Raw genomic sequence first — 27,508 nt, forward strand, 5'->3', positions numbered from 1 at the left:
TTGTGCATAGAATGCCATAATTTGAAGGGATATACATACATACATACATTCATACATACATACATACATACATACATACATACATACATACATACATACCTGGCTCACACATGTATTTATACAAATGGAAGACTAGAAGTAAATGTATACCATAGATGCTGTTTTACCTGTATAATAGCCAAATGTTTTTTACATGCTGGTTGTTTATGTAATATGAACCTGTCCTTCTGTAGTCTTATATGGACTTTATTTGAAACGTATGTCTGGTGAACTTCAAGTATTCTAGGTGAGGAATATTGTTGAAATATTCCTCCAAGTGAGGACTGTGCCTAAATACTCAAGGACTAGAAAACAGAGGCCAGAGGCCATATGTTTCATGCTTCATAAGCATTCTAGCACAGTATGCCTGGGTTATAATTACCGTAAGACATAATGCTTTTTCCAAGTTGTATCCTCTTTTGCTAGTTAACTTGCAAGGTTAAAAACCTAGAATCTAGGAATGTCATCACATAGAAATGTGAATGGACTAGTCTGTGTCTACTTTCACGTCACAGTCACCATCAAAGCCAGTATACTGCTGGAGATGGCACCATCGGTAAACATACTCGCTGCCACCCCTGGGACCAATGTAGTAGAAAGGGAACACTGACTCCTACAACTTGACTGATACAAATAAGCACACTGGAGCACATGTGCACATACACCTCCAAATGTATAAAATGCTTAAAGCCTTAAATTATTTGATGAACTTAGAAGGGTTGGTTTAGCATGAACAGAGTCTCCCAGTATAGTTATTATCCTAAAACTAAAGAGACTTCAGGTTGTTCTCCAACTTACTTTCAGTGAGTTTTGTTTTTCTTTGAGTCTGGGTCTCCCATATCCCAGGCTGCCCTTGTACTCCCTATGTAGCTGAGGATGACTTTGAACTTCTGACACTTTACCTCCACCTCCTGACTACTGGGATTACAGACATGACCCATATGTATCTTTCAAGTATTCATATTTTTATTAAAAATAAGAATCAGAAAGAGGCAAGCCTTGAAAGACCAAGCATCTCTTACGTGTTATATTCTATAACAGAAATTTCATCACACACTAAACACATCTCAAAGTCACATTAACTGTCCTGGTTTTTACAGAGCAAATGTAGGCTTGGATGATATCCTTACACATATGTAGTACCTAGAGCACATTTAGGAAGATAATCGTGGTTTGTGTTTTTTTTTTTTTTCTGCATTAGTTTCTATAGCAAACATTCAAGCCTAAAATTCAGCAGTATGATATTTCCAGTCTTCTTTTCAAAGAAGCAGTACTTTTCTATTACCAGGCTTTATGAAGTGCAGAGGGAAATAATTGGGTACTGTCCTTGGCTCCTTCTGAATAGCATCACACAGTCACTCCCTGAGTAACATTTACATGCCCAGGAAAGAAGGCTTATGGTAGTTCAAGGATTATAGGAAGACATGTACCACCTGAGAAGACCTGAGAGTAAGTTAGCTGCTTGCAGCTCTACAGCTGCCAGCATAGAAATACTTTGAAAGTAAGAATCAACACAGACAAAGGATTCAGGAACTCATAAAAAGGATCCCTTTCCTAAAGTAATCATTCTCTGTAATCTTGGTGCTGAGTTGGCCTTTGGGCATTCTTTACCTCCAGAGTAGAAGTTAAGGCAAACAGAAATCATGACTAGGAAGCATCCAGTTTTCAGATGATTGCCTGGCATATGAGCCATGCCCAGTGTTGGTGTTGAACAGCTATGAGATTGTAAGCACATTGTGAACACAGGGAGTCTGACTTGTGGCATATTTCTGACCCTGTAATTGGCATGTGACTGGACATGAATAAGCAGGACTTAACCAGAAAACCATAACTTGCTCTGCGAAGCTCTGCCCTTCTCTTTCAGTAATAACCAGGAGAGGTCCCATGGCTCCTGTAACAACTCCCATTGCAGAAAGTCCCTTCTCTTGATTTTTCACTCCTAAATGCCATAAAATACAGCGTTTCTTTCAATACATCTACAGCCAACCCTGTCTGTATTCATGTTATTCAACCTCATTCAACGTGGTGTTTAAATAAAAGTCTGTTGTGGGGGAAGCATCACTCCACTTCAGATGCAGCATGTAGAATGTGGGGTTATGTGTCCACATTTCACAGACTGCCCAGAGCTCTACAAAATGTGTGAGGCTTGGCTGTTGCTGGTTCCAAAGGGGGCATCACAGACTACATTGCAATTATCTACTGGCAACAGTATTGATTATTTGGTGATCTGGAAGCAGCATTTTGAAGGTTTCCATCACAATGATCATTTATTATGTGCACATGGAGAATGACATGATGAATGGCCTTAGTTACATTGTAGCTAAATCTAATTAAGTTTTAGAAGATTGGTTGGGGTTGTGACTAGTATGTAATGTATTACAATTTTTTTCTTACTAAAATAATGTAAAATATTTTAACATTTGACTAACATTTTGAAGCTAAACACTTGAGGAAGAGAGTATTAATGTATGATGTGCAGTGCTTGTAATTTAAGTACACAGTCCTGTTGCACAGAAATTCAGAGTATCAGGTAACAGTGGTGACATTTCCCTTCCCCTTAGTCAGGTGTGCCCCTTGCAGCGTGTGTTCTTAATTAGTCTCCGCTCCCTAGCTGTGTTTTCTAACCCTTGGGAGTTGGAACACTAGCAGAAGATGGGAAGGTCTATGGGCCTAACAGTGATGCGGTCTGGCTAACTTTCTCTCAAGGGCAACACACAGATGTTGTTTCTGTAAAGTACCCTGGGCATTTTTCTGAGCTCTCTACCCATCCCCCAAGCTAACTGTCAGCCTTCCTCCAATGAGCTGTCTGTCCCTGCCCTCCCAGTCAGCCTTCCTAGGGAACTCTCACTCACTCCAGTGTGGTCCACTTCTTTTGGGTTTTTGAGGGGACTCACCACATAGCCCAGGGTGACTTTGAGTGGTGATTCTTCCACTTCTGCCTCCTGAGTGCTGGGGTTATCCTATGTATTACCAAGCCAGCTTCCAGTGAGGCCTCATTCCCATCTACCTTTGCCAACCATTAGTAAGAGAGTAACTACTTCCCAGCCACTCTGGTAGGCCCTTTCAGTCAGCTTTCTCCCTTTCAGTTGTTCAGCTTTTGAATCATGCATGGACCCATTGTGTCCTGCAAGCTGGTGAGATACAGATCAAGCTTTCTGTCAGGCCTGTGAAAGCCCTGTTATTTGGCTGCTAATGAGAGGGTAAAAGACCACATGTGGAGGCTGAGAACATGGCTACCTTTCTCTCCACATAAATGTCATTCTCAGCCTCTGTGTCTCCTCCAGACAGATAAGAGCTGCATGATCAACCACTCATCCTACTCCAACCGCAGCCAGATTCTTGAAGGCTTTTGCTAGGTGGTCTGGTTTCTCACTGTGGAACCTAGGAACACCAACCCCCATTGCTGAAACTGAGTTAGAAGTCTGTTTTATCAGCCTATTGAAAAAGGCAGGGCCTGTATACTATCCTAGCAGCTGTAGTATTGAGGAGCCTAGTGTATTGGATAGGCTCTTTACAGTGCATTTATTCAAAACAGTCTTGGGTATAGGTTGACTCTGTAGGTTATATCAGTGATGCACTCTGAATGCCAGCTTCCAGGAGGCAGGAAGCCCCACTCTGCAGGGGCCGTGATTCTCCATCATTCATAGGAGGACCAATGTGCATGTTCAGGGATGCTGACTGTGTCATTTTGCAGAATATAAATTTCAAGACCCGGTTTCTTTTTTTTTTTTATCTTTAAAGTTAGAAATTGGGCTGGAGAAATGGCTCAGAGGTTAAGAGCACTGACTGCTCTTCCAGAGGTCCTGAGTTCAATTCCCAGCAACCACATGGTGGCTCAAAACCATCTGTAATGAGATCTGGTGCCCTCTTCTGGTGTGCAGATATACATGGAAGCAGAATGTTGTATACATAATAAATAAATAAAACAAAAATCTTTAATTAAAAATAAAGTTAGAAATTACTTTTTAAATACAAGCAGATCTCTTGTTCTCTACCATAAAATCATGGGTTTGAGTATCTGATCTTAACTTCATTCTCTAAGGATTACCTGGTGTGCATCTTTTGGGGAAAGAATTTTTCTAAAGGAAGTTTAAGTGTGGCTTGTGTGGTCTCACTTTAGAAATAAGAGTCACTGTCCTCTTATTTCTAGTGAATGAATCGAGTTGCTACATTGTGTTAAAACCCCACATATTAAAATCAGCCCCCCTTGTGTGATCTGAAACAACAAAGGGCACTCAGTTGAGGGGAGGCAGAGCTACAGTGTTGCTTGACACACTGGGTACCTGCCCTGAGGTATGAGCCCACAGATACTTAAAACTGAGTTTCAAAACTGTAAACAGAACATTAGAGTGGCTGTTTCTCATTTATGCTGTAAGCTCCACAGCCTTGCTCAGTACCTGCTATGTGGTGGGCATGAAATGTTTGCTTTACTGATTAAAAGTATCTACTAATTAAGAGAAAAGACTTTATTCCAAGGTTGAATAAACACTGGGCATTCAGCAAAGGGATGCTTGGAAATTATGTCCATGGAGTAGTACCCTGATGAAACTTAACAAACAGAAATAAATGGCCTTGGAAAGCTGATGTATGTGAAACATAACAGATGTTTCAAATGTATATCTTCTTTTCACATAAAAGGTTCAGATTCTAAGCCAGATGTGATAGTTCATGCCTGGAGTCCCAGCATGTGGAAAGTTGAGGGAGGAGAATTGCTGTGAGTTTGAGGCCAGCCTGAGCTACATAGTATATTCCAGTCTGGCCTAGGCTAACCAGCTGTGAGACCCTGCCTTCAAAAGAAAAAACAAAAATCAGATTCTATTAAAAGAAAGACACATCTGGCACAAAAGACACAAGGCATGACTCTGAGGATGCTACCTGAGACAGAATGACTCCTGTAGGCCTTTCTTTGTCTCCTCCTTAGGCTTTCTGGGGTCAGCAGACAATCAACAATAGTAAGCTTGCACACTTTTCTCAACAGATCAGCAGGCAAATGAGCAGGAATTCAGTTCCCCTTACCCGGAGGCCCACCACGCTCTGAGCAGTCTGCAGGCACACACCCGTCAGCGGCGATCTGCTGGTGGGTGAACCTATTCAGTACCAGAGAAAACAGACAAAAACAGATGTCTGCTCCTCCTGCCAAGTCCCTTTCTTGCATTTTAGGAACCATTCCACAAGCACAGGGAGGGTTTTGTTAATTTCTTTCAGATGATGACTGAGTGCCTTACACCATGTGGGACCTCCAAAGCCTGGCTTTTCTACTCAAGTGAGCATTAGTGCCAGTTAGCCCTCTCACAGCCAGTGTGGGACTTCTTTCTCCACGTGTTAGAAAAGCTCCTGAACCCCACTGTGCCTGGGGACATAAGAGGCCCATGCACCCACTGTTCTTGGCTACCTGTAATTCCCAGAATAACTTTTTTAGACATGGCAATTTATCATTTTGACATAATGAAACACTTAGGGTTGTTTAAAGATTTTAAAGAGACTAAATTAATCTCCATTCAAAACATCACCAATTACTATAAGTACCCTATGTCTCATTTCCTGTGAATATATACAGTAATGAGACTTCATAGACATTTAGAGGATTTGATTGAGGTATGTGTGTGGCTGGTGGCAACCAGCCTGGGGTTTCATCCCATTCTTTTGTGTTCTAAGTTTTAAATTACTGCAACATTGTGGGCAGTGTTTGCAGGACAGGTCAACCACATGGAAAGAAAGAATATATAATACTAGCTATTGTGGTCATCCCAAATGGGGAAACTTAACTGATAAGGTTGTTGCTATGGGAAACAAATACCAAAACTCTTTGCCAACTTGGGACATAGCTCAGCAGTGCAGTGCCTGCCTAGCATGCAAAAGGCTCCTGAGTCCAAATGCCCAGGATAATTTTTTAAGTCAAGGAAATATTTAGATATATTGAGTCCATTGTATATTACTCTTGTCAGAGTGATTGGCACCCCCTCACCCCACCTGCCAAACACAAACACAGATCCCTTCAGGTTTTAATAATTTTAATATTTGTGGGGCTTTTCCCCTATTGATGAACCTTAAGTTAAAACTCTATAAAGTATATATTGCTTTCATTAATATTTATTCCAGAAGCAACTAAGACACATTGGGAAGTACTCATGTGGACCTTGTCAACTCCCCTTTAAAAAGACTCGAATGTGTGAAGAATTCTGTGAGCATGCTTGAATATGGAAGTCATTGAAATCTTCGTAATCATAATTTCAAAAGTCTAAAGAATTTTGTGTGCATTTTTTACATAACACACTTAGGTCATTGCAGCATATCTTTGTCTAAAAAGTATTTTCATGACCTTTTCTTAGCTAGTTCCAGCTTTATTCTGAACCTAAGCATGATTTAGGAATCCTACTCATGTCCCTCCCCTACTTTGGTGCCTCTGGAACCTTCTTGTTTTTCAGAGTGTGAGTGTCAGAAGACCACCCCTCCTCCATCCTCTCCTAGCACACCTCCAGGGAAGAAGACTTCCCAAAACATGGTGCTTTGTATCAGGTTCCAGATCTTGTCTCTCTCCAAATTGTTGTAGAAGCAGGCTCTCATGTTAGGTGGGGATAGATGCTAAGATAGGGTGTCACACTATATCCTAGGCTGGTCATTGTAGCCCAGGCTTGGTCAGTGTAGCCCACGCTGGTCTTCAACTTACAGCAATTCTCTCCTCAGCCTCTACAGCTGTTGCACTCATAGGCATGAACTCTAAGATAAAGCAAAGGGCTTCAAGGAAGTTTGTAGCTAGGACAAAGCTATGTGGTCATTTTCTTCAATGTTAGCACTCCTGGAGTGGAAAAAAAATCTAATGCAGTAACTGACAAAATAAGGCCACCTCCTTAGGTACCACTGCACAGTCTGTTTCAACCTCTTATCTTGTTCTCTATGTCCCATGTTCTCTCAACAAACTTACCCTCTCATCTTTAAGAGAGCCCCGAGCCATCCTCGCAGTGTGATTTGTACATACCAAGCCTTCACCACACATGTTTCCTTTCCCCTCTGTTGGTCTGTAAGCTGCTGGAAGATGGGACTGGGGTCATAGTTCCTTTGTAGTGAGACTCTGGGATGCCTGACATACATTGGAAGAGCCCTTTTTCTATGAAGCTATTTTCAGGAGCAGTGACTCTGCTTGTGTAGGTTTCCACAGGAACAAAGAAAGCTTCAGAGACTTGGGAGGTTGGACCCAAAGTGAGATGGCTCTCGGAGGAACTGTGTGATTACTGGGTGAAGTTGGTACAGGTATCAAGTGAAGTGAAAATAAAAGGATAAGGCTTCCTCTCCTACCCCACCTCAGGAGAATTTGAGAACTTTGAACACATGAAGACAGCTTTGTCTTTCCTTGTATTTTGAAACACTGTATGCATTGCCCTACATCTGTGTAAATAACTTGGCATATTTTCAACACTAAAGATATACTTTATGTAACTGACAATAAGATGTTTTGTTCAGTATAAGATTACCGGTGGTACCACACTAAACCCTTCTAATCTCAGCTAGAAAGTATACATAGGTGCTGTTTTGATTGGCCTGGGAATGGTTTATGAAGGAGATTTCTCAGTTGGTGGGTGTTGAATATTTTGAATTTTTTCATTTTTTATTGGACCTGCACATAACATACCCTAGAACCTAGATCATCTGGGCACAGAGCCAATGCTCTATGCCTTTGGCCTGGTTATGCATTGCCGCCTTTCTTACCTGGACCAGGAAGTTCTAAGGGCAGTCTTTGTTGCCCATATTAATTTTCCAGAATACCAGGACATTTATTATTCTGTAGGAAACTAAATTACTTAAGTGGGTTATCCATCCATTTCTTCATTCATGTATATAGTACCAGAAGTCAAGCCCAAGACCTCATACCAGACAAAAGCTCCAAAGCCCCCAAACATACAAACAGGGCACAAAGGATCAGTGTTTGGTATTACTTAAAAATTATACAAAAGGAGACATTGCATTTCAGGTTTGTTTAATGCTAAGGTACATTAGAAAGACTGTACAAATGCAAACATGCATAATGCTTCACATATATTTTAGAACAGTGTACTTTCGAAATCGAGGAAGTCGTAATGAGGATATTATCCCATTGCCAAAGGCTAAGACATCAATTAATGACTTCACCAGTAGCGCTTATTAAAGAGAAGTCAGCTCATGTGCTTGAATGTGTAAAGATAAAATTGGAGACCTGGGAATACAGTTCTTTGGTGGGACACTTGCCTAGAAAGCTCATGGCCCTGGGTTCATCTTCAAAACTAGAAGCACGGGGAACATAAGATCAAAGGAAAATTTTAAGTGAAGGTTGTGCCAACCTCAGTTGCATAGGTGAATTTTTGACTCAGTCAGAAAATATTCTGGTTGTCAGGTAGGCTTCCCCTAGTGGCTTCAATAGCATACTCTTTGTATGTGTGCATTGCAGTCACTGGTCATCTCACGGTTCCGTCACAAATCTTTGGTTCCAGCTGATCCCACTGTAACAAAGGAAGGCTGAGTGGGAAATGATCAGATGAGAGAGTGTCTCTTCTCTGACTTGATGTGCTTTTCAATTAGCTGCGCATCCTGTTAAAATGCAGCTTCCGGTTCTGCCAGTGCAGTATGGACCTGAGGTTCTACAATTCTAATCCAGTACCCAGCAGGTGCAGTCTGCTGGCCTATGGATAACAGATGACCCTTGTGGAACAAAGATTGACCCAACCTGCCCTCCCTATCTATTCTCGATTCTAAGATTTGTTCTCATAGTGCTGTGTTGATTGCTATGGCTCATAGTTTCTAGTTTAAGTTGGAAGCTATCATTTTTCCTCTGGTGACCACTGTTTAAAATAGAAAGGAGCCAAATGTGGTGGTGCCAGACATCTCTAATCCCGACCCTCAGGAAGCTGAAGCTAGGGGATTGTGACGTAGTGAGACCATGTATCAAGAAAAAGAAACAGTAAAGCAGTATGGAGGGGAAGTTGAACCCAGCCTGTACTGGATTTCCACAGGGTGGGTCCAGAATCTTTCTTCACGGATCTCTAAGGTGAATTATTGGCAGTATTAGCCTCCTGCATAGCAGTGATCTTGACATGGACTTGTGAAAACAGCACAGCTAGTTGATCTTGGAGTCACTACATGCTGCTGACATTGTTTTGTGAGAGCATCTTCTCCAATTCAGTGCAAACCAGTGGTGCCACTGCCACATCTACTGAGGATGACATTGGGGACCATGCCTGGTGTGTTCAGCTTGCACAAGACTCAGACACAATTTTCAAGTGTCCAAGGTTGACGTAAGTGTTCCTTACACGCCATGGTCTCACTATGTAGCACTTAAAGGACTTGCAGAGCCAGAGACTGAATAAAATGTGCTAACATGCATGTCTCCCTTCTGCTGGAATGTGACAGCTGACTTTCTGTTCTGCCTTAGCAACAGGAACAAGATCCTACCAACCTGTACATTTCTAACCTGCCACTGTCCATGGATGAGCAAGAACTTGAAAATATGCTCAAACCCTTTGGACAAGTTATTTCTACAAGAGTCCTGCGTGATTCCAGTGGTACCAGCCGTGGTGTTGGCTTTGCCAGGTAAGCATGCTGCCATCTCCTTATGAATACTTGTAGTTCTACTAAGTCATTCTAGAAAGTGAAAAATGACCAGAAAGAGAATACCTGAGCCAGGGTCGTGGAAGCCAGTTAGACTGTAGACTTAGATTGCATGTGACTTTACAGGTAAGATTTTCCAAGCCTTGGGAAGTTCTGGACCCCAAAAACCAAACATACTAAGTACTCGAACTGTCACAAGAACAGTGGCCCTAGACACATGGTCCTAACAACTTGACTCCTTGCTTCAAGATGCTTATAACTATGCACAATTGAACAGTCTCCCAAGGCTTATTGATAAATCAGTATCTTTTTTCTCAGATAGAAATCTGATTCATAATCACTGATTTAGTTAGTTTTTTTTTAAGTAAATATTTCATTCAGAAAAAGAAATGGAGGGATATAATATATAACCATTTCATTAACTCAGAAGCCATAATTCTTCAGGTTTGGTTTTTGGTGGGTTTTTTGTTTGTTTTTAATGACTGTTCTAGGTATAACTGAAGCATCCCTGCCCCTCCTATGGAATCTTTATCCTCTTCCTAGAAAGGATACTTTAGTGGCTAAATTTGTTTCTAGAGAATTAAATTAGACAAAAAGAGCTTGTTTCATGGCAGATTTATAATACTAAAGCCTCTACACAAAAGCTGAGTTTTATAGAGAATTATTTAAGAATTTATTAGCAGTGGGCACTGACAGATAATATCAGCATGCATTAAATTATTAACTAATTTTTAGAGGGGAAATACTGACATTTATATAACTGTGGAAAGGACATTGGCATCTTACCACAAACTTGTGATGTCAAGAAAGCATTTATTTGTTAAAGCATTAATTACATTGTCACCTCACCATTAAGTCACAAAGGCAAGGGCTGCAACTTGGTTCTGTTGGCTTTTAGTCACTGGAATAAAACCCAGACATCCTGCCAGCAGTGTCAGTAGCACACTCATTACTTCATTAGTGAAAAGGCTCCAAGCAAGACATTTGGTGGTCCGGCCCCATGCCATTCTTCCATGGCTCTTCTGAATGCGGATAAGTATGCCACCCCTATAGACTGATAGCACCCATACAGAGTCCATTGGAATTCTGTTGTTTTTTAGACCCATAACTGCTTGCTAAAACTAAGGTGTGGCTGAGTGAACCAGAGTATAATGAGTTTTGAGTAGGTGACTGAATGCTTTCATTGAAGGAAAGCAAATCCAAGTAATTAAGTCCCCAGAAGTGCTTCTCAAATGTTTTTAGTCACCTGTAGATGTAAAAAAAACTGTAAAATTAGGCTCCAGCCTTTAGTTCCTCCTCCAAAGTCAAGATGACAAAGTACATAATTAAGTTCACTCATTTAATTTTAAACCCTGAGTGAAAGTTAAAAACACATAAGGCACATCCTCTGATTGACAAGAGCCATTACCATGGGAATTCATAAAAGGAAAGACCATCTTTAAAACAAAAATTCTCAACTTATTTTTAACACAAAATCATGACTAAGAAAATTATGAATTATTCTTAATTAATTTTTAAGTTTCAACCATTAGAAAATCATATTTTATATGACTGCTATGAAACACTTCATGGAATTTACTGTCTTTTATAACTCAGAATACTTTGTCTACTATAATTATAACAACTCTGTAATCAGTTATTTTACTGTAGAAATGCCAAAGCAACTGCTAATGAAAGAGTAAGTCTTCTTTTTCATTGTCATACCCATGGTTTACTGCTACGTTTCATTTCCAAACCTAAAGCAGTAGTTATACAAAGTCTCTTAGTGCTGTGCATGTACTATTTATGTATGTCTTATTTTTCTATGACTAGGATGGAATCAACAGAAAAATGCGAAGCTGTAATTGGTCATTTTAATGGAAAATTCATTAAGACCCCACCAGGAGTTTCCGGTATGTTGTTTGCCTAAAGTTTTGTCAATCATCTTTTATATGGCATGTATGTAACTTAAGAGCACACAGTGGCTCTTAAGATCCAAAACCTCTCACTTTTTAACACTTGTTTGCATTGGCAAATAAGATCTACACATGCATCAGCCAGGAAGAGCTGGAGTGTCAACTCTTGTAGTAAGGCACTGACTTGCAAAGCCCTGTAGAATTGTCTTTTGACCGGCAGCCATCCTTTAACCCACCTCTCCACCATCCTCAGGAGCCTTCCCAGGACTGGGCACATCCCCTGAGAGCTCAACATCATTCTGTTCTCACCTCTTATGGTCCTTTATGTACACACTTTATGTACACTAGGATTCAGTCTCTCCGCAGCATCATCCTGCCTGTGTTGTCTTTAATCAAAACCACCATACCTCAGGGAGCATTTTATGCCAAGGTAACAACCAGACTCCTGGGAGGCCTGTTCTGAAATACAAGGGGCTCCTCCTGTTGTTGCTGAGAACTGACTTGTTAATCTGGGCTCTGTTTATACCGCAGTCCTTTCTTTAGTGGCAGCCTTGGCTTCCTTGTACATTCACTTTTGGTTGAGCCTACTGGAAGAACGCTGAGACTGTAATGATCCTAGTGTTGAACATTTTCTCATTTCTCTGTAGCATACAAAAATTAGCCAGATTCAGCACCACTGTTTGTCCTGAGTTCTTCAGGCTCCCCAGCATCCTCCCTTCTCCCCTTTACCCACCCATACAGTCCTGTAACAGCTCAAAGCAGATGACCACACTTCCTATTTAATGAGTAGAATGTGGAGTACCAGAAATACCACTTGATTTCTGTGTCCTCTATTAAAGGACCCATGCCTGTACCACACTCTTCCCTTCTCCTTCGAGAAGGAAATTAATGCTGTTTGTGATCTTGTTCCATTGGGGTCTTGGTCTGCCTTCCTCTCCTACAATTGTATCTGCCTTTTGCTTATATCTTTTTTTTTCCAACAAAGTGAAATCTTTTATTTGGGATCTATAAAATAACCTGTCCATGACAAGACTAATTGGCAAGCAAATGGGAGAAAATCCACAAAGAGTTAAATTCTACTTTCATTTCTATTGCTGTGATTTAAAAAAAAAAAAAAATACCCTTATAGAGAGCAACCAGCAATGGCCTTATTTTAGCTCAATATTCCAATCTGTCACTGTGGGAAAGTCAAGGTGGCGGGACTCACATGGCATCCACAGTCAAGAGCAGGGAGAGAATGGATGAATTCGTGCCTGCTTGTCTGTGTTTGGCTTGATTTCTCTATTCTTCTGTAGTTTAGAACCCATTGTCTAATGAATCGTGCCACCCACAATGGGCTAGATCTTCCATATCAATTAACTTAAGGCCACCCCCAAACATGCCCAGAGTCATTGGTACTTTCTCCCAGGTGATTGTAGGTTGCATGGCAAGCTATCATGATTTTAAAAACAAATAATGAATGTAGCTATCATGGATGTTTTTAGTCACAAAATTTAGTGACTGGAAGTATAAACTACTTTATGCCAAGGTCTTTCCACAAGAAGATAGTCCATTTGTGTTTGGAAGAATCTTGGTCTTTTGTGACTTGAAGCTATGTCCGTCTTTTTCTGAAGACACTTTTAAAGGGTTGCCTTACTTCCTATCATTCCTCAGTTCTCTCCAGGTTGGTATCTTCTCCTAGCATGTAGTTTAAATTCCTTTAGGCAAACATTCTGTTTGCTAGGGCAACTGTAACACAACAAAATTCTGAGGGCCAAAAGTCTAAGCTGTAAGAATGTAAGGTCTGTTCCTTCTGAGTGCTGTGAGGGAAGGGGCTGTTCCACACATCCCCTTGGCTTGCAGTTGGCCATCCTCTTCCTGGGTCCCTTCATAACACCTTCTCTCTGCATGTCCTTTCATTTATGAGAACACCAGTCATGGTGGATGGATGAGTGGCATACCCTACCAATGTCTTTTTTTAACTTTGACAGGAGCTTTTAAGTGCCTGTCTGTAAACAGGGTCACATTCCGGGGTGCTGCGAGTTAGAGCTCTAACATGTCTTGTTAAAGGGGAGGGGAGAGTAGGAGGGAGCACAGTTGAGCACTTCCTCATGACTGACATCATCTATGCCGTATCATCCCTTGAACCAGTCACTTTGCCTGCTCCAGGAATATTGCCGGTTCTATTTTACAATTCTGATTGATTTTATCCATTCTTGAGATTTCAGACCAATCGCTGCAGTGAGTCTCACTCATTCATCTCCTTCTAAATTTTCTATTGAGTAGCAGCCCCCACATGTCTACTGTCTCAAGAACTAAGCCTGCTGCCCTCACTGCTAGTGGAGTCAGAGACTCAGGACTGGATTCCTCTGGCCACCTTCCTCCCATTCAAACAATCACTCAAGTCCTTAATGTTTCTTCCTAGTTATTTCCATCCCTTCTCTCTATGCCTGCTGTGCCCCCTCTCATTAGAGCAGCCTGCCAATGGCTTTTCCTAGTTGGCCTGACCTCCCTCACATTACTTCCTAAATATCCAGAGAATTTTAGAATGCATCCTTCTGTTTCACCATGCTCCCACACCCATCGCCACTCAAGACCCAGGATTCCCAGAAAGACCTTGAGGGCCATAGTGACTAGAGCCCTTGCTCCTCAATGCCGTCCCTCCATTCCTACCTTCTGGCCTGTGTCCTTAGACTGAGTCACCACTAGAACCCCTTATGGTGCTCTGTCATTTCTCCCTGTGTTCTCTCCTATGGCTCCTATACCTTGATGTCTTTGCTTCCCATTAAAATGGATGTCTTCCCTTTACCTTTGTAGACTGTTCAGAGTCTGTCTTCTCCCTGTGGGGACCTGCTCAGACTTAGCTGTGTTACATTCTGCCTGGGGAACCCCCAAAGTATTCACATTGCCATCAGAACACTGATTGTGTTTACATGTGACAGTCCCACTCTACTGGAAGCTCCTAGAGGCAATTTCCTCATCTCTTTATGGTCATGCTTTGCAGTGATTGAGCTATACTAAGCAACAAGCAGCGTTTGTTAGTTTGGAATAAATTCGATTATATCATAGCACCAAGACAGCACTGACTCCTAACAGGGTAGCACATGGGAAAGACCCAAGGACCTTCTAGTTTGCAGTCAGTCCCCAGACACTCCCTGCCAGCATGCAGTGTCACAGAATTCAGAAACCACTTCACTTGCTTTTAAAGAGAGGCAGTTACAATGGGAGAGAAGACAAGCTCCTGCTTCGTCATATCCTGCCCCCACTGTACTCTCAGGCTTCTTGCTCGGAAGGCATAGACGTCTGCTTTGGGGTCTGGAGCAACAAGTCTGTCCTTATAGCATCCTTGTCTACCTCTACATACCCATGCCTTGTTGATCTACTCTTGCTTTGGTAGAAGTCTGGAGAGAGGTCCTTTCAAAGTCCCCTGCTCACTAGTGTCTGCAGTAGATCACCTGTATCAGGAAGAATCAACCCCAAAGCTCCTGTGGAGACAGGCAGGTCCTTGAATTTACCCCAAACCAGGGTAACTGTAGTAAGCAACCATGCAGGAACCCAGAAGATGAGGAAAGTGTGCCATTTGGCCAAATGCATCTTTGCCCCCAGAGTCTGTCCAGCACCTTTCATATGCAAAAAAATCTTTAATCCAGACGTCGATTCTGTGAATCAAACCTGAGTAACACAGAAGGTTGCTCAGACGCCATCTCTAAGTGACAAGAGATACATGTACCTTAGTTTGTCACATAGAACACAGCCAGAAAGCACCGAGGTATGTTGAAGTTAGATTCATTCCATCCAGGAGTCGCTGGAGAGAGCAGCTGCTAAGAGGCTGTGCATGGGGAACTGGTATTGCATATTTATCCTCCCAGAACTCCCAGGTTCCAACTTTTAACTGGATGACTGATGAAGATGAGTAGAGAGTCACTTTAGTTTTCTCTGTCCAGTTTCGTTTGTGTGTAAGTGTGTAGTACCACAGGCCACAATTGATCTTGTAATATTAAAACCTGAAAGCACATCACTTCTGAAGCCGCTGTTCAGGTGAACTGCCCATAGGCACACATTTGGAATATAGAATGTAGGTCCTGGAAGGACAGTGCATCTGGGGAACTCAGCCCAGTGAAAGAGCTTCCTTTTGTTCTCTGAGTTAGTTTTCTTTTTTTCCATCAACAACACTTGGATGAAAGGAAAGAAAGAAGAATGTTTTAGCCTCAAACTAGTACAAGCCTGCCCTGTGAGTTTAGCACAGTGCCAATTTGAGTGTCCTCTGCATACTCAGGATCCCACACACTTCCATCCAGGCACTCGTCCCTTTGAGACTGATCGGTACCTACTTGTGACCTCTTTTCTGGGTTCAGTCTTCATATAGCAGCAAAGTTGCTTGAAATAGGAAAGGCATCCAGGGCCGTTTGTATCAGCCTAAGATAAAATCTTCCAATTCCCTCCATGAAAGAGACTTCACAGAGTGTCACAGATTGAGTGAACAGTTTCCTTTGTTCTCTAAAGGACTTTGTGGTTGTCATTAGACTGTTTCCTTTGAAGTGGGTTCACAAACTGCAGGTCACACTCATTCAAGAGAAAACCCGGTGATTTCCAAACCACTTATGGATGGTTGTAGGAGCCTGGGCAACACTGCAGCTGATAGAGAATAGTTTCTTCCAAGCTGTACCAAGGGACACATGAGTCCCATCTATATTGCGAGCGTGGATGCAGGGAGCATAGTGTTGCAACTGAGCCATCCTCTATGTTCCAAGTCATGCTTACTGCTACCTCATTTCCAAGTGCTTGGTAAGATCCCCATGTGCTAATCTAGGGTTCAGGTTGCAAGTTGGTTGTGGGCAGGAGTGTTTGCTTTCCTTATTTCTGCACATCACCTTGTACTTGGTGGAGTCACTGAGTGGTTTCTCTGGGCATTTGTCATGTAGCACTCATTCCAATCGCAGAGCTGCTTGTAGGCTTCTGACGTATAAATGAGGTTGAACTGCCTCCAGGCTGAGTTGAGGATTTGGAAGCACACTCTTGCAGTGAACTCAGCTTTTCCCAAAAAAAGTCCCCAGCGCACTTTGGAACCCATAAGGAATCTGAATGGTGTTCAGCTTCTCTGGACTTGTTACTTTTGTACACATACTGAGAGAAGCTTTGAATAAAAGCCAGTATCTCAGGGGCAGCTCTCTCCTCATCCAGGGAGTGCTTGAGATTATCCATCAAATCAGGTAGAAAATAAAATGTCAGAGGTTACGTTAAATTTGCCTTCTTGAAAATGCTGCAGGCTCATTGCTAGGTAGACATAACATCTCATAAACACAGTCAGAGGGTGGCTTATTTGATGACGCATTGTTTAGCTGGCATAAGCAAAATTATCCAGTATGGTTCCTGTCAGAGTACTTGGATTCTTACATGGTTGGCAGTTTGCCTATTGACACTGGAGCCAAGTTCAGAAAAGAAATGCTCTTTAGCTAGAATCACATCGGGACACAGCTTTCATGCTGGTGTGCTAGATCCTCAAAGGGCATCTGCTGGTCTTGAATCATTGGCAGAACCAGTTAGTGCCTAGGTTGCATTCTCTCTGGTAGAAGGAAAACTAAAAAAGTAATAAAGCCCGGAAAGAGAAGTTCTAAGTGAAGAGTGATGTCCTCTTAGCTGTAACACATACAGACTAACTTCTAGAAGGTTAAATGGAGGAGGTCAAGCCGGGCATGGTAGTGCACACCCTTGAGGTAGAGGCAGGTGGATCTCTGAGTTTGAGACCACTCTAGCCTACATAGCAAGTTTCAAGCCATCCATAATGGCTACATAGTGAGACCCTGTCTCCAAAAAAAAAAAAAGAAAGAAAGAAAGTTCATCTTTGAATACTTAACTCTATGCCACCCATCATTCTGCCAGCCTGTGTTTTTAAATTGAGATGACATTGGAATTCCCCATGCCAGCTGTGCTAGGGAACCTTAGCCATAATATAACAGAACATGTTCATAAAAAATCTGAACACATTATAACTTTAATACAACCTGTTTTCTGAATGTTTTTTTTAACACACAGTTTCCTGCTATTACCATATTTTGAGGATGCTTTTTGTTCTTTCTTACACAGCTTCTTTAAATTGTTTATAAGTTCTCTTCTTCCACACTTTTCACCCATTTTCCTTTGAAAATGCCAGGGTGTTGTTTTATTATTATTTTTTATTTTTTTAGCTTTCCCATGAGTTTGAGTGTTGACAGATTTGAAGTAGGTAGATTTGCTTGGGAAGTCCCAGGGTAGGAGAACATGGAATTTTGTAGAGCTTTTCACTACTTGATACTGATTGATGAAAATCTTATTACAGAGAAATAATGTGGTAGTGGTATTCCAATTAATGAACATTGGAATGTGGCATAGTTACATAGCACTCATGTCCAAAGTAGGACCTGTGCTTCAGGCACTCTAGTCATGATGGGCACTCAGGGATTTAATCGCAAATGCTCTTCTGCTGTCTTCCTGGAAGAGGGCATGCTGTCTGGGAAGAATATGCTTACGGCATTAGCTGGAAAACTCCTGGAACTGTGAACACCCTGCCCTGCTCCTGCCACCATACACTCCTCTCCAAGGACAACAGTGTGTCTGGTACTGCAGAACACATGTCCACCCATCTCTCTGGACCTCTGGAGTATGTCCCATGTGTGCTAAGGAAAAGTGGCTTTGCTGGTGCAGTTTATGTGACTAGGAGTGAGTGAGTGTGTGTGTGTGTGTGTGTGTGTGTGTGTGTGTGTGTGTGTGTGTGTGTGAGTGTGTGTGTGTGAGTGTGAGTGCTGGCATCACAACCATGTCTCAGGCAGCAGGTTCATGTCAGGTTGGAGTAGAGCTGTGGGTGTGACTGCACTGGGTACAGCCAGCAGCAAGCCTGCTCTGCATCTGGTCCTGTGTCCTCTGACTCATCAGCTTGGATCTGTACCCAGCAACACTTAAAACCCATCTTCATCCAAACTTCATAGTTCTGAGGATAGTAGCATCACTACTAGGGCATTGTCCAAAATTAGGAGACAGAAGGAGTACATGTGAGAGAACTTTCTAATGCATTCTATTGCCTTTTTAAACATGTGTTTTTCTTAGCTGTACTTACTTTTGGGGGGAAAAAAAAGAACATTTTGACAGGTCTATGGCAAAATACACTCCTTCTCCATATCCACAGAGTCTACTTCCATCATTTCCAACCATGGATGGAAATGTTCAGGAAAAAAATTGCACATGTACTGAACATTTTTATTAGTCCCTATCTAATATAACAATATAGTGTCACTGTTTATATAGCATTTACATCGTCATGGAAGTTAAGTAATCCAGAGCTGTATACAGAAGGGCAAGTAAGAGCTCTGTGCAGACAGTCTCAATATAAGGGACTTGAGTACTGTGGCTTGGAAACTTCAGTGGGTACCACAGGGTAAGCATACCTGGCAGTGTGTGTGATGCTATAGTAGTGTTAGGATGGCATGATCATAACGATTGGGGTGCTCCCCCTCCCTTCCTCCCTCCCACTGCTGCAAGAACACAGTAGCATTAGATGGCATGATCTTACCTACAAAAGTGCTCCCTCTCTCCCGTTGCAGCAGGAACATGGGTTTAAGTGCTCACCTTGGAGTTGCTCATATTAGGTTGCTGTGCTGGGATGATGGGGATGAGAACTGGTGCAAGGGTTTTCCTGCGAGACCTCGAGTCACTGTGACAAATACCTGTGAGAGACCCTGTAGAGGAGGGAAGTTTTATTTTGGCTCAGGATTGGAGAGGTTTCAGTCTATTACTGTGTTCAACCTGTGAGAAGAAAGTGTCAACCATGGTGCAAGAAAGCCGACACTGCGTAGCCACCCCACAGCTGCCTTTAGACAAGGTAAAAAATCATCCTCTGCAGTGAGGGAAGGAGTGAGAGGAGAGGAGGGATGGGAAACTTCAGTCAAGATATGAAATAAATGAATATGTTTAATTAATAAAAAAATTTAAAAACCCAGTAGAATGGAGGCAAATGTAAATAAGTTACCAGTATCACTTTCCTCACACCTGTGTAAGAAGAGATAAAGCAGGTGGGACCATTGGGGACCATTGGGTCCCATTGTGTCCGCCCTGGGAAGAAGAGCTACTACCGGGCAAAGCCACAGCTGTGGTTCTTGGTTAGCTAGAAACAGGACAAATAGAAGCAGTATGCATGTAAAAGTTGAGTAATCATTAATGGTGGCTCACGAGGAACATTTTAGGAGCAAAGCCTGGGTAGTTTCTGGCATATTTTTAACTTGTAATAAATACATCTTTAAATTTTTAATAAAAATTATATTTTAAAAGCTGATCATAAAAAACACCTCATGTATGCATGGTTGGCTGTAACATTTTTTATATTGTCTTGCAGTAGTAATGAATGCCAGCAATATTCATCCCATTTGAATTTCTTGCATATTATCTCAAAACCCAGTGTGGCTAAGGTCTTGAAATTGACATGAACATTCCAGGTCTTTCTACAATAAAGGGAAAACATACACAGGAGTGCTAGAAATATGGTCAACAACTTTTTTGGAAGGTCTATTTGTACATCAGTAAAGAAGGTTTGGTGAAAATATTTCTTCTTTCTTCTGTAATTCACACCAGATGTCCTGGTTAGAGAGACCATGATCAAGAGCAACTTGGGGAAGACAGGCTTGATTTCATCTTATAACTCTCAGGTCACACTGTATATCACTTTGGGGACTCAAGAAAAGAACTGAGACAGAGGCCATGGAGGGGTGCTGCTCACCTGAATTGCTCCCAATGGCTTGGCCACAGGCTTAGGAGTGGCACTGTCCCCTCTCTCCCATGAGCTGGTCCCTCCCACACCAGTCATCAATCAAGAAAATGCCCCATTGGCTTGCCCACGAGCCAATCTGATGGAAGCATTTTCTCCTTTGACATTCCCTGTTAATTGACTCTAGTGTGTGTCGAGTTGACAAAAACCTAACTGGGAATACCAGACTTTGTCAGTGTTTCTGCAAAAGCTGCAGCAGTGTCTACACAGTTCTCCAGGTGATAAACTGCTAAACTCTCTCCTACTTCACTGAATTCAGCAGTACTTGAACAGCATAGCCAATGACTTCCACACAGGGAACACTACAGTTACAACCTCAGATCAAAACAAGAATTTTAGAAATTACTCTGTCCTCAGCCATGAACTCACAACAGAGTGGAAATGATCTAGTAACTCCTCCAAATACTGATGACTGGGTTAGAGTGTGTTTTAACATTAGCAGCCCTGTGGTGTTACCTGCTTTCTGAATTCTAAGAGCATGAAGAGGACGGGACAGCTGCTGTTAAGCAGAGCAGAATTCTGATGCTTGTTCTCAAAACCACAGGTTAGATTTTCTGGAGACCCCTAAACCAAGTACTGACTCATTTTTTTCTGCTTCACAGTGAAGCAGAGGTTTTAAAAAAAATTTTTTTTTAATTTAAAGGCAGCTGATGCCAGCTGAAGTAGAAAGATGGGGGAAAGCTCTGTAGTGAAAATGATTCCTGTAGTTTCTGGAAACTTCCATTTTTCTCTCCACCAGGGTCAGTTCCCTATGATGGGGCAGAACTGATTGAGGTGGCTAATATGGGTCTTCCAGATTAGGTGAAGAAGCTTGTCAAGGACAATTTACATTTTGCAACTCGATGGCTAAGATCAAATACCAAGTAACTGAAAAAAATGGGGGATGTGGATGGAGTGGGCTCTCCAGCTGCTACTGCTGTCAGCATCTAAGCTTGAAGCCAGTAAGAAAACCTCATTTAGGATGCACTGGGGGAATGGTCTACTCTCTGGTGAACTGCACCACTGACCCCAGGAGGCCAGGTAGCTTGGTGAACACAGTGGCTGGCAAAGATCCGGTTCTGTGAGGAGTGCTGTTTAGTACAAATGTCAAGGAAAGACAACTGTGCAGACTGTCACAGTCTGAGCTTTGGGAGCCTGATAAATAAATGATGGAGACTGCAGCAAAGCATTGTGGGTGTAGCCACTCCTGCTCTCTCTGGAGGGAGTGTTAGCACCATAGAAGCAGGCATGTGTAAAGAGCTCCATCTCTGTTGAGACATTGGAAAAACCAATAGTGACATTACCTCAGATGGCTCTCAAGAGGGGTCAGGAAATAGTAGCTCAGTGTCTATATGTGGTATTTCCTGAGACCCTTAGCAATGTTCAAGGTAACACTACAGTCATCAGAATTGGAAAGATGCATGTTCCTGTTGGCTCCAGTGCATAAAAATTAACTTTCCTGGGTTGGGTGATAAGAGATCTAACCTGAGAAACCACACAAGATGTCAGAGTTTACCCTTACTAAGGTAAATTCAGCCTAAGAGTGCTTGTATACTTGGGAAAGCCCATTGGTTCCAGCTAGTTTATGTATTTATATGCTGCTGTATGTGAAATAGATAAATAACAGTGTTTCAAGGGGTAGGGAGATGACTCAATAAATAAACTGCTTGGCCCATAAACCTCAGGACCTGAGTTCATATTCTTATCACCCACATAAAAAGCAAGCCATGGGCAAGCATATGCCTGTTGTCCCTGCCCTAGGGAAGGCAGAAACATGAGGATCCCTGGGGCTCCAAAAGTAAGGAGAAGAATAGAGGAGGAAGATAACAGACATCACCAGATAGACTTGCATGCACATGTGAACAACACATGGAGAAGCCATTCATCAGAACTCCGTAGTTACCCCTTGGCACACCAAGGTGAAGCATTACTATTCAAGAGGCTGGAGAGATGCTCAGCTGTTAAGAGCCCTTGAAGAAAAAGGACTTGAGTTCCCAGAATGCATGTTAGCCAGCTCACTGCCACTGTGACTCCAGCTCCAGGGGACCGAACACCTCTGGTCTCTGGCCTCCATGAGCACATGCACATGCGTATAGTTAAAAATAACGAAAATTATGAATAATTGTTGTTCTAGAAAAATGACCACTTTACAGATTGACTGTTGCATACTAATTCTGTAAAGTTCATCCAGCCATATTGTCCAGGCCACATTGCTGGCCCTTCTGGCATGTTATGTGTGCCCCCGTATCGTCTTTCTGAAAGATGGTAAGGGGGTTGACTTAAGGGTCTGTGCTGTAGAGCAAGCTGCCATCACATAGGAACTCCTGATTCTTTAACCTGGAACCTGTGCTGCAGGCTCCCAGTGGCAAGCCGAGGACCTGCACTGCGGTCCAGTGTATCAAAAGCACCAGAGAGGCAGATGAAGTGAGGCCGCAGTTCTGTTAACCAGCTTGCACACACAGAAACAAAATACAAAAATCTGGCCTACTACTTATTTTCCCACCCCCAAAAAATCTAACCAAACTCTTCCAACTGTTGCACAGTGTCAAGACAACTGTCGGTTACAGTGAATTAAACCCTTTGTGGCTAAAGACACCAGGAAATTCCCTAACTTTGTGTGGCTTGCTTTTCGTAAAGCAAGTGGGTGGTCTTTATGGTCAGTAAGGCATTAATAGCTTTTAAGCATGGGCTCTTTCTTGACAGTGCCCCCCAAGTCAATGGAGCAGTGTCAGGGAAGAATGACAGCTGTTCCTACATCTGTATTTGTTTCAAAGGAGCATTTTTATTAAAGCACATGTGTCTACACTCAGTGTTCCAGCCTATTCATGACTAAACATAGGGCACATCCTCGTCCACAATGAACTCAAGCCCTGAGGAGGCTGCAGCTCTGGTTTGTGGACTACTGTGTACCCTGCTCTTGTGGACCTGTCACGTAACAGACATCAAGCTAAGTAGACAAAGAGAATTTGATGGAGGAAGGAGGCTTCTGGGATTTTTGTTATTTCCCATGGAGTATGAGGCACTCTGGTTTTGCTGAGTGGGGAGCTGGCCACTGTCTGAAAGACATGCCATGTCTAACTGCTTACAGTTCTTTAAAATAGAGATGAACACCGCTAGTGCACACTGCTTTAACTACTTACTGTTCGTTTTTAGAGGGAAAAATCTTAATGACAGCACAGAAGAACATAGTAAGAATATAATCCACTTTGAAAAAGAGCTCCTCCCATTCAGGTCACCCATGCTAAATGGGGTACATACAAATATGACATCACTCTCTAGGCTTCACCTCCACATTGTATGGTGGCTGTTGCCAAGGATTTCCTTCTGAAAGGGCAGAATCCAGATAAATAAACATGCATGAGAACCAAGTTGTCCCCAGATAGGACAGTGAGGACAGTGGCCACTGAGCAAATGTTAAGGGTCTTGCTGCTTGGCTACGTGACTAGAGATGAACTTCAGGATGAGTCCTGCCTGGTTTCGTTCTTTCTGTGGGAGAACTTTATGCTAATGAAAGAAAATAGTTTGCATTTCTGACAGGCCAAGTAAGCCCAGAGGTAGTTTTCCTAAAGCCTCTCCTGGCCATGTGTCCTCACTGTAAGCATGGGCAGCCTTTCCGGTTATCTCAGGCTCACCCTCACCCTATGAGAGCAGATAAAACTGAAGTCTTACAACCTGGAGTGGCACTGGGCTGAGCACAGTAGATCTTGCCTGTCTATGCTGAACTCTTGTTTAGTCCTCAGTCATCAACTGTGCCCTCTTCCACCACCACACCCCCTTCCAGTCATGCATACAAACTCACTCACACAGGGACCTGGGAGGGGGTGGTTTTAATATTGGAGTTTAAGTGGCCATTTTTTAACTGTCTATAAAGGAGAGTAACTTAAAGGAATGTCATATGTGGTGAGCCCCTCCTCTCAGGAGGGTGTGTCTTTTACCTGTCCCTTCTGCTCAGATGTCACATTCTAAACCCTGGTTCCCATCTGTCCAGTGGTAATCCAGTTGCACAGTTAAAAGGACCGCTGGTGGTTGCTTCATTCCATCAGAGTGTTGACTTTCTGTGATTATTAGGTAGAATTTCCCAAGAACAATCACCTTGTATCAGTTGACCTCTGCCCAGCCATCTTCCATCATGCTCAGTTTGTACTAAATAGGATTCCTTATTCATGAAAGCCTGGGGTAGAGGAGTTTGTCAGAAGAGACGCTGTTTTCACGTATTTTTCACATCTAGCAGTTTACTATGAGCCCTTCCTATCCTGCATCAGTCCAATTTTCATTACCATAACAAAATACCTGAAGCTGAGTGGCTTTATAAACAAGAGGTTTATTTAGGTTATAGTTCAGGAAGTTGCAGGGCTTGGTGTCTACATCAACTCAGCTCCAGTGAGGACCTCATGCAGTCAGGAAAGCCAGAAAGCTCTTCAGGGGTGGGGCTCACTCTTGGGAACCTTGAGAGCTCATGAGAACCACTGTCACTGCTGGTGAGGTGGTGGCCCCAGTGACCTAAGGGCCTCCTGCCAGGCCCATCCTTGTAACATTGCCACGCTACAGACTAAAACTTGAACCTGAGGAAAAAGAACCACACGTACACCATAATGCACCCACTTAGAAGTGCTTTACTTCTAGGGCAGCCCGGGGACACATACAGAGTGTCAGACACCGGGGAGGGCTTACAGCTTGTGTTGTGTTGTAAGTAGTAAGAGACATTCTTGCTTCTACCCTGTCATTAGTGGGTGGGTAATGGTGATATAAAAATAAGAGATGAATTAGGATAATAAGAGGTAGAAGAGAGAGGAGTAAATTCTCCACAAGTAATGTTTTTCTCTTCATGGTTATTTAACTTTGAAAGAGAACTTGAAAGGAATAATCATGGTTCCACAGGAGACAAAGCACTGAGTGTGGGAGCCAGACAGGAAGGTGTGAGAGCCGTTACTGCAGTAACTAGAAACATACAGGAAAACACACGACTCCAAGAACGTGCTCACGGTTTGTGTACCACAGAAATGCAAAGTGAAGGGAAAGCCATAGATGGCCCTATTGTGCCACCTGCACCTCATTTTCAGTGTATTTTTTGTTTTGGACGTTCATGTCTTGCGTGTTTCTTTGGATCCTGGTGAATGGGTGGTAAAACAACTAAATGGGAGGATTTGAGAGATGTGGGAACCTTTAAATAAGAAGGGCAGGTGTATGTAACTTAAGTTTTCATTCATGTTTATGTGCACTTTTGTGGGCTCACATGCATATGTGTGTCCTCACAGGCCAGAAAAGGGCATTGGAGCCCCTGTAGCTAGAGTTACATACAGGTGGTTTTAAACAACCTGTGCTGCTGGCAGCCAAACTCTGGTTCTCTGCAAGAGCAGCAAGTGTCCTTGACTCCTCAACTGTCTCTCCAGCTCCTGCAGCTTTCTTTAGTACAAATGAGACCCATCCATATTTACCTACTGATGTAACCAGCATGTGATGAATGCCTACAGAGTGGTCATGCTGTAGGTTCTGGGGACCTGGTAATAACAAAACAGACAGGAGAAAAGACAGACGGTCAGCACACGTACAAATGGCTATAAAAGCTGTAAAAAGAAGCATAGTGTGAGTGATGTGACACCGGCTTGCTTTCTGCTAGGACCAGACCACTGTCTGGAAAGCTGGAAGAGTGTTCTGAGTTCCTATGGGAATTATTTGCTGCCTGTCCAGTGTTGGAACTGTACAGGGTCCAGAGTGGAGAGAGTCATGGTGCTGCAGTGTTTAGAGGTGGCTTCTCCATGGCACTCCAGTTTGAGGACATCAGCCAGCACCTTCCGTCATCCGTGGAGTCACAGGGCCTGAGATCCTCCTTGACACTAACAGTGCTCTCCTATTGACAGAGAGACTCTTTTCCATATTGTCAGACACACCTACAATTGTATGCTCACATCATCTTCCTATGTCTAAAGCTCCTACAGAACCATTACTGTGCAAGTTTGCGGATGGAGGCCAGAAGAAGAGACAGAACCCAAACAAGTACATCCCTAATGGACGGCCATGGCACAGAGAAGGAGAGGTGAGACTTGTAAGTCCTTTCTTGAAACTTCAGTGTTGGGTGTCATCCTGAATACTCTCATTGAAGAACCCGAGAAGGGCATCTGGTCTGGACTGCCAGTGGTTTGTCACTCAAGGGCTGTCTGACTGCAGCTGGCTCCAGTGCAGGAGTTACTGAGTGTACATTCCCCAGGAAGACAGGGAGACCGTGGGAACAGACACACTGCACTTCCGCAAAAAGATGATTATGAAGGTGTTTCAGTGTGGAGGGTTCAGCATTTCAGTAGGTTTACATTAATAGCATTCAGGAATCTGTCCTTAAGATTAAAATCAACAGTATATCTGTCACTGAGAATCTACTTTTCTATTTTAGATTTTTTTCTTAATGAAAAAAAAAATGTGCCATACAATATATTCTGATCACGCTTTCCTCTCTGTCTCTGTCTCTGTCTCTGTCTGTCTGTCTGTCTGTCTGTCTGTCTGTCTCTCTCTCTCTCTCTCTCTCTCTCTCTCTCTCTCTCTCTCTCTCAAGCAAACAGGCAAATAATCTTTTGAAGCTTTCTTTAAAAAGAAACTTCTATTTCTTAATGCAGCATTGGGCTTCCTCTTCCTTGTATTTATTTCAATAAATGTTATGTTTAAAAAGATGGCAAAGGCTGAGCATTGGTGGCACACACCTTTAATCCCAGCACTCAGGAGGCAGAGGCAGGCGGATCTCTGTGAGTTCGAGGCCAGCCTGGTCTCCAGAGCAAGTGCCAGGATAGGCTCCAAAGCTATACAGAGAAACCCTGTCTCAAAAAAACAACAACAAAAAAAAAGAACCCAGAATGTGGAGAAAATGTCTTGAACATATGCTGTCCAGTGACAGCCACATGTGACCCTCTGAGCATGTAATGTCTGGCTATTTTACTGGAAGAGTTGGTTTCTGTTTAATTTTCAGTAGCTCCTTGTAATGGCTGCTGTGTGGGGCAGCACAGTGGAGCTCAATTCTCATAGAGCTTTTGATCATGCTTGGCTGACAGAAACTTCCAATTTTGTCAAATGTGACTATTACCATCTTACAATATGGGGACTCTACAAAGTAGGGTTTTCAATTAGTCCCTTTATGGGTGGATTTTCATGTTTCCTTCTGCTTCCTGTAGGCTGGAATGACACTCACTTATGACCCGACTACAGCTGCTCTACATAATGGGTATGTTACTAGGATACATGCATCATGGCTTGAGGGACAGTGATG

General features: G+C 42.7%; 1 protein-coding gene across 6 annotated transcripts in view; it reads left to right on the plus strand.

The window, feature by feature from the left end:
* Positions 1 to 27,508, plus strand: part of Rbms1 (RNA binding motif single stranded interacting protein 1) — a 211,102-nt gene that overhangs the window by 171,447 nt on the left and 12,147 nt on the right. For 4 of the 6 annotated variants that reach the window (XM_027420336.2, XM_027420339.2, XM_027420342.2 and 1 more), the window contains exons 5-8: positions 9,440 to 9,597; positions 11,428 to 11,507; positions 26,187 to 26,302; positions 27,414 to 27,463. In XM_027420336.2, coding sequence (XP_027276137.1) covers positions 9,440 to 9,597; positions 11,428 to 11,507; positions 26,187 to 26,302; positions 27,414 to 27,463 — 404 coding nt within the window. The remainder of the gene's footprint in view (positions 1 to 9,439; positions 9,598 to 11,427; positions 11,508 to 26,186; positions 26,303 to 27,413; positions 27,464 to 27,508) is intronic. The other 2 variants (XM_027420337.2, XM_027420340.2) reach the window with 1 other exon arrangement.

The sequence above is a fragment of the Cricetulus griseus genome, chromosome 6 (genome assembly GCF_003668045.3).
Source record: "Cricetulus griseus strain 17A/GY chromosome 6, alternate assembly CriGri-PICRH-1.0, whole genome shotgun sequence".
Classification (NCBI taxonomy): Eukaryota; Metazoa; Chordata; class Mammalia; order Rodentia; family Cricetidae; genus Cricetulus; species Cricetulus griseus.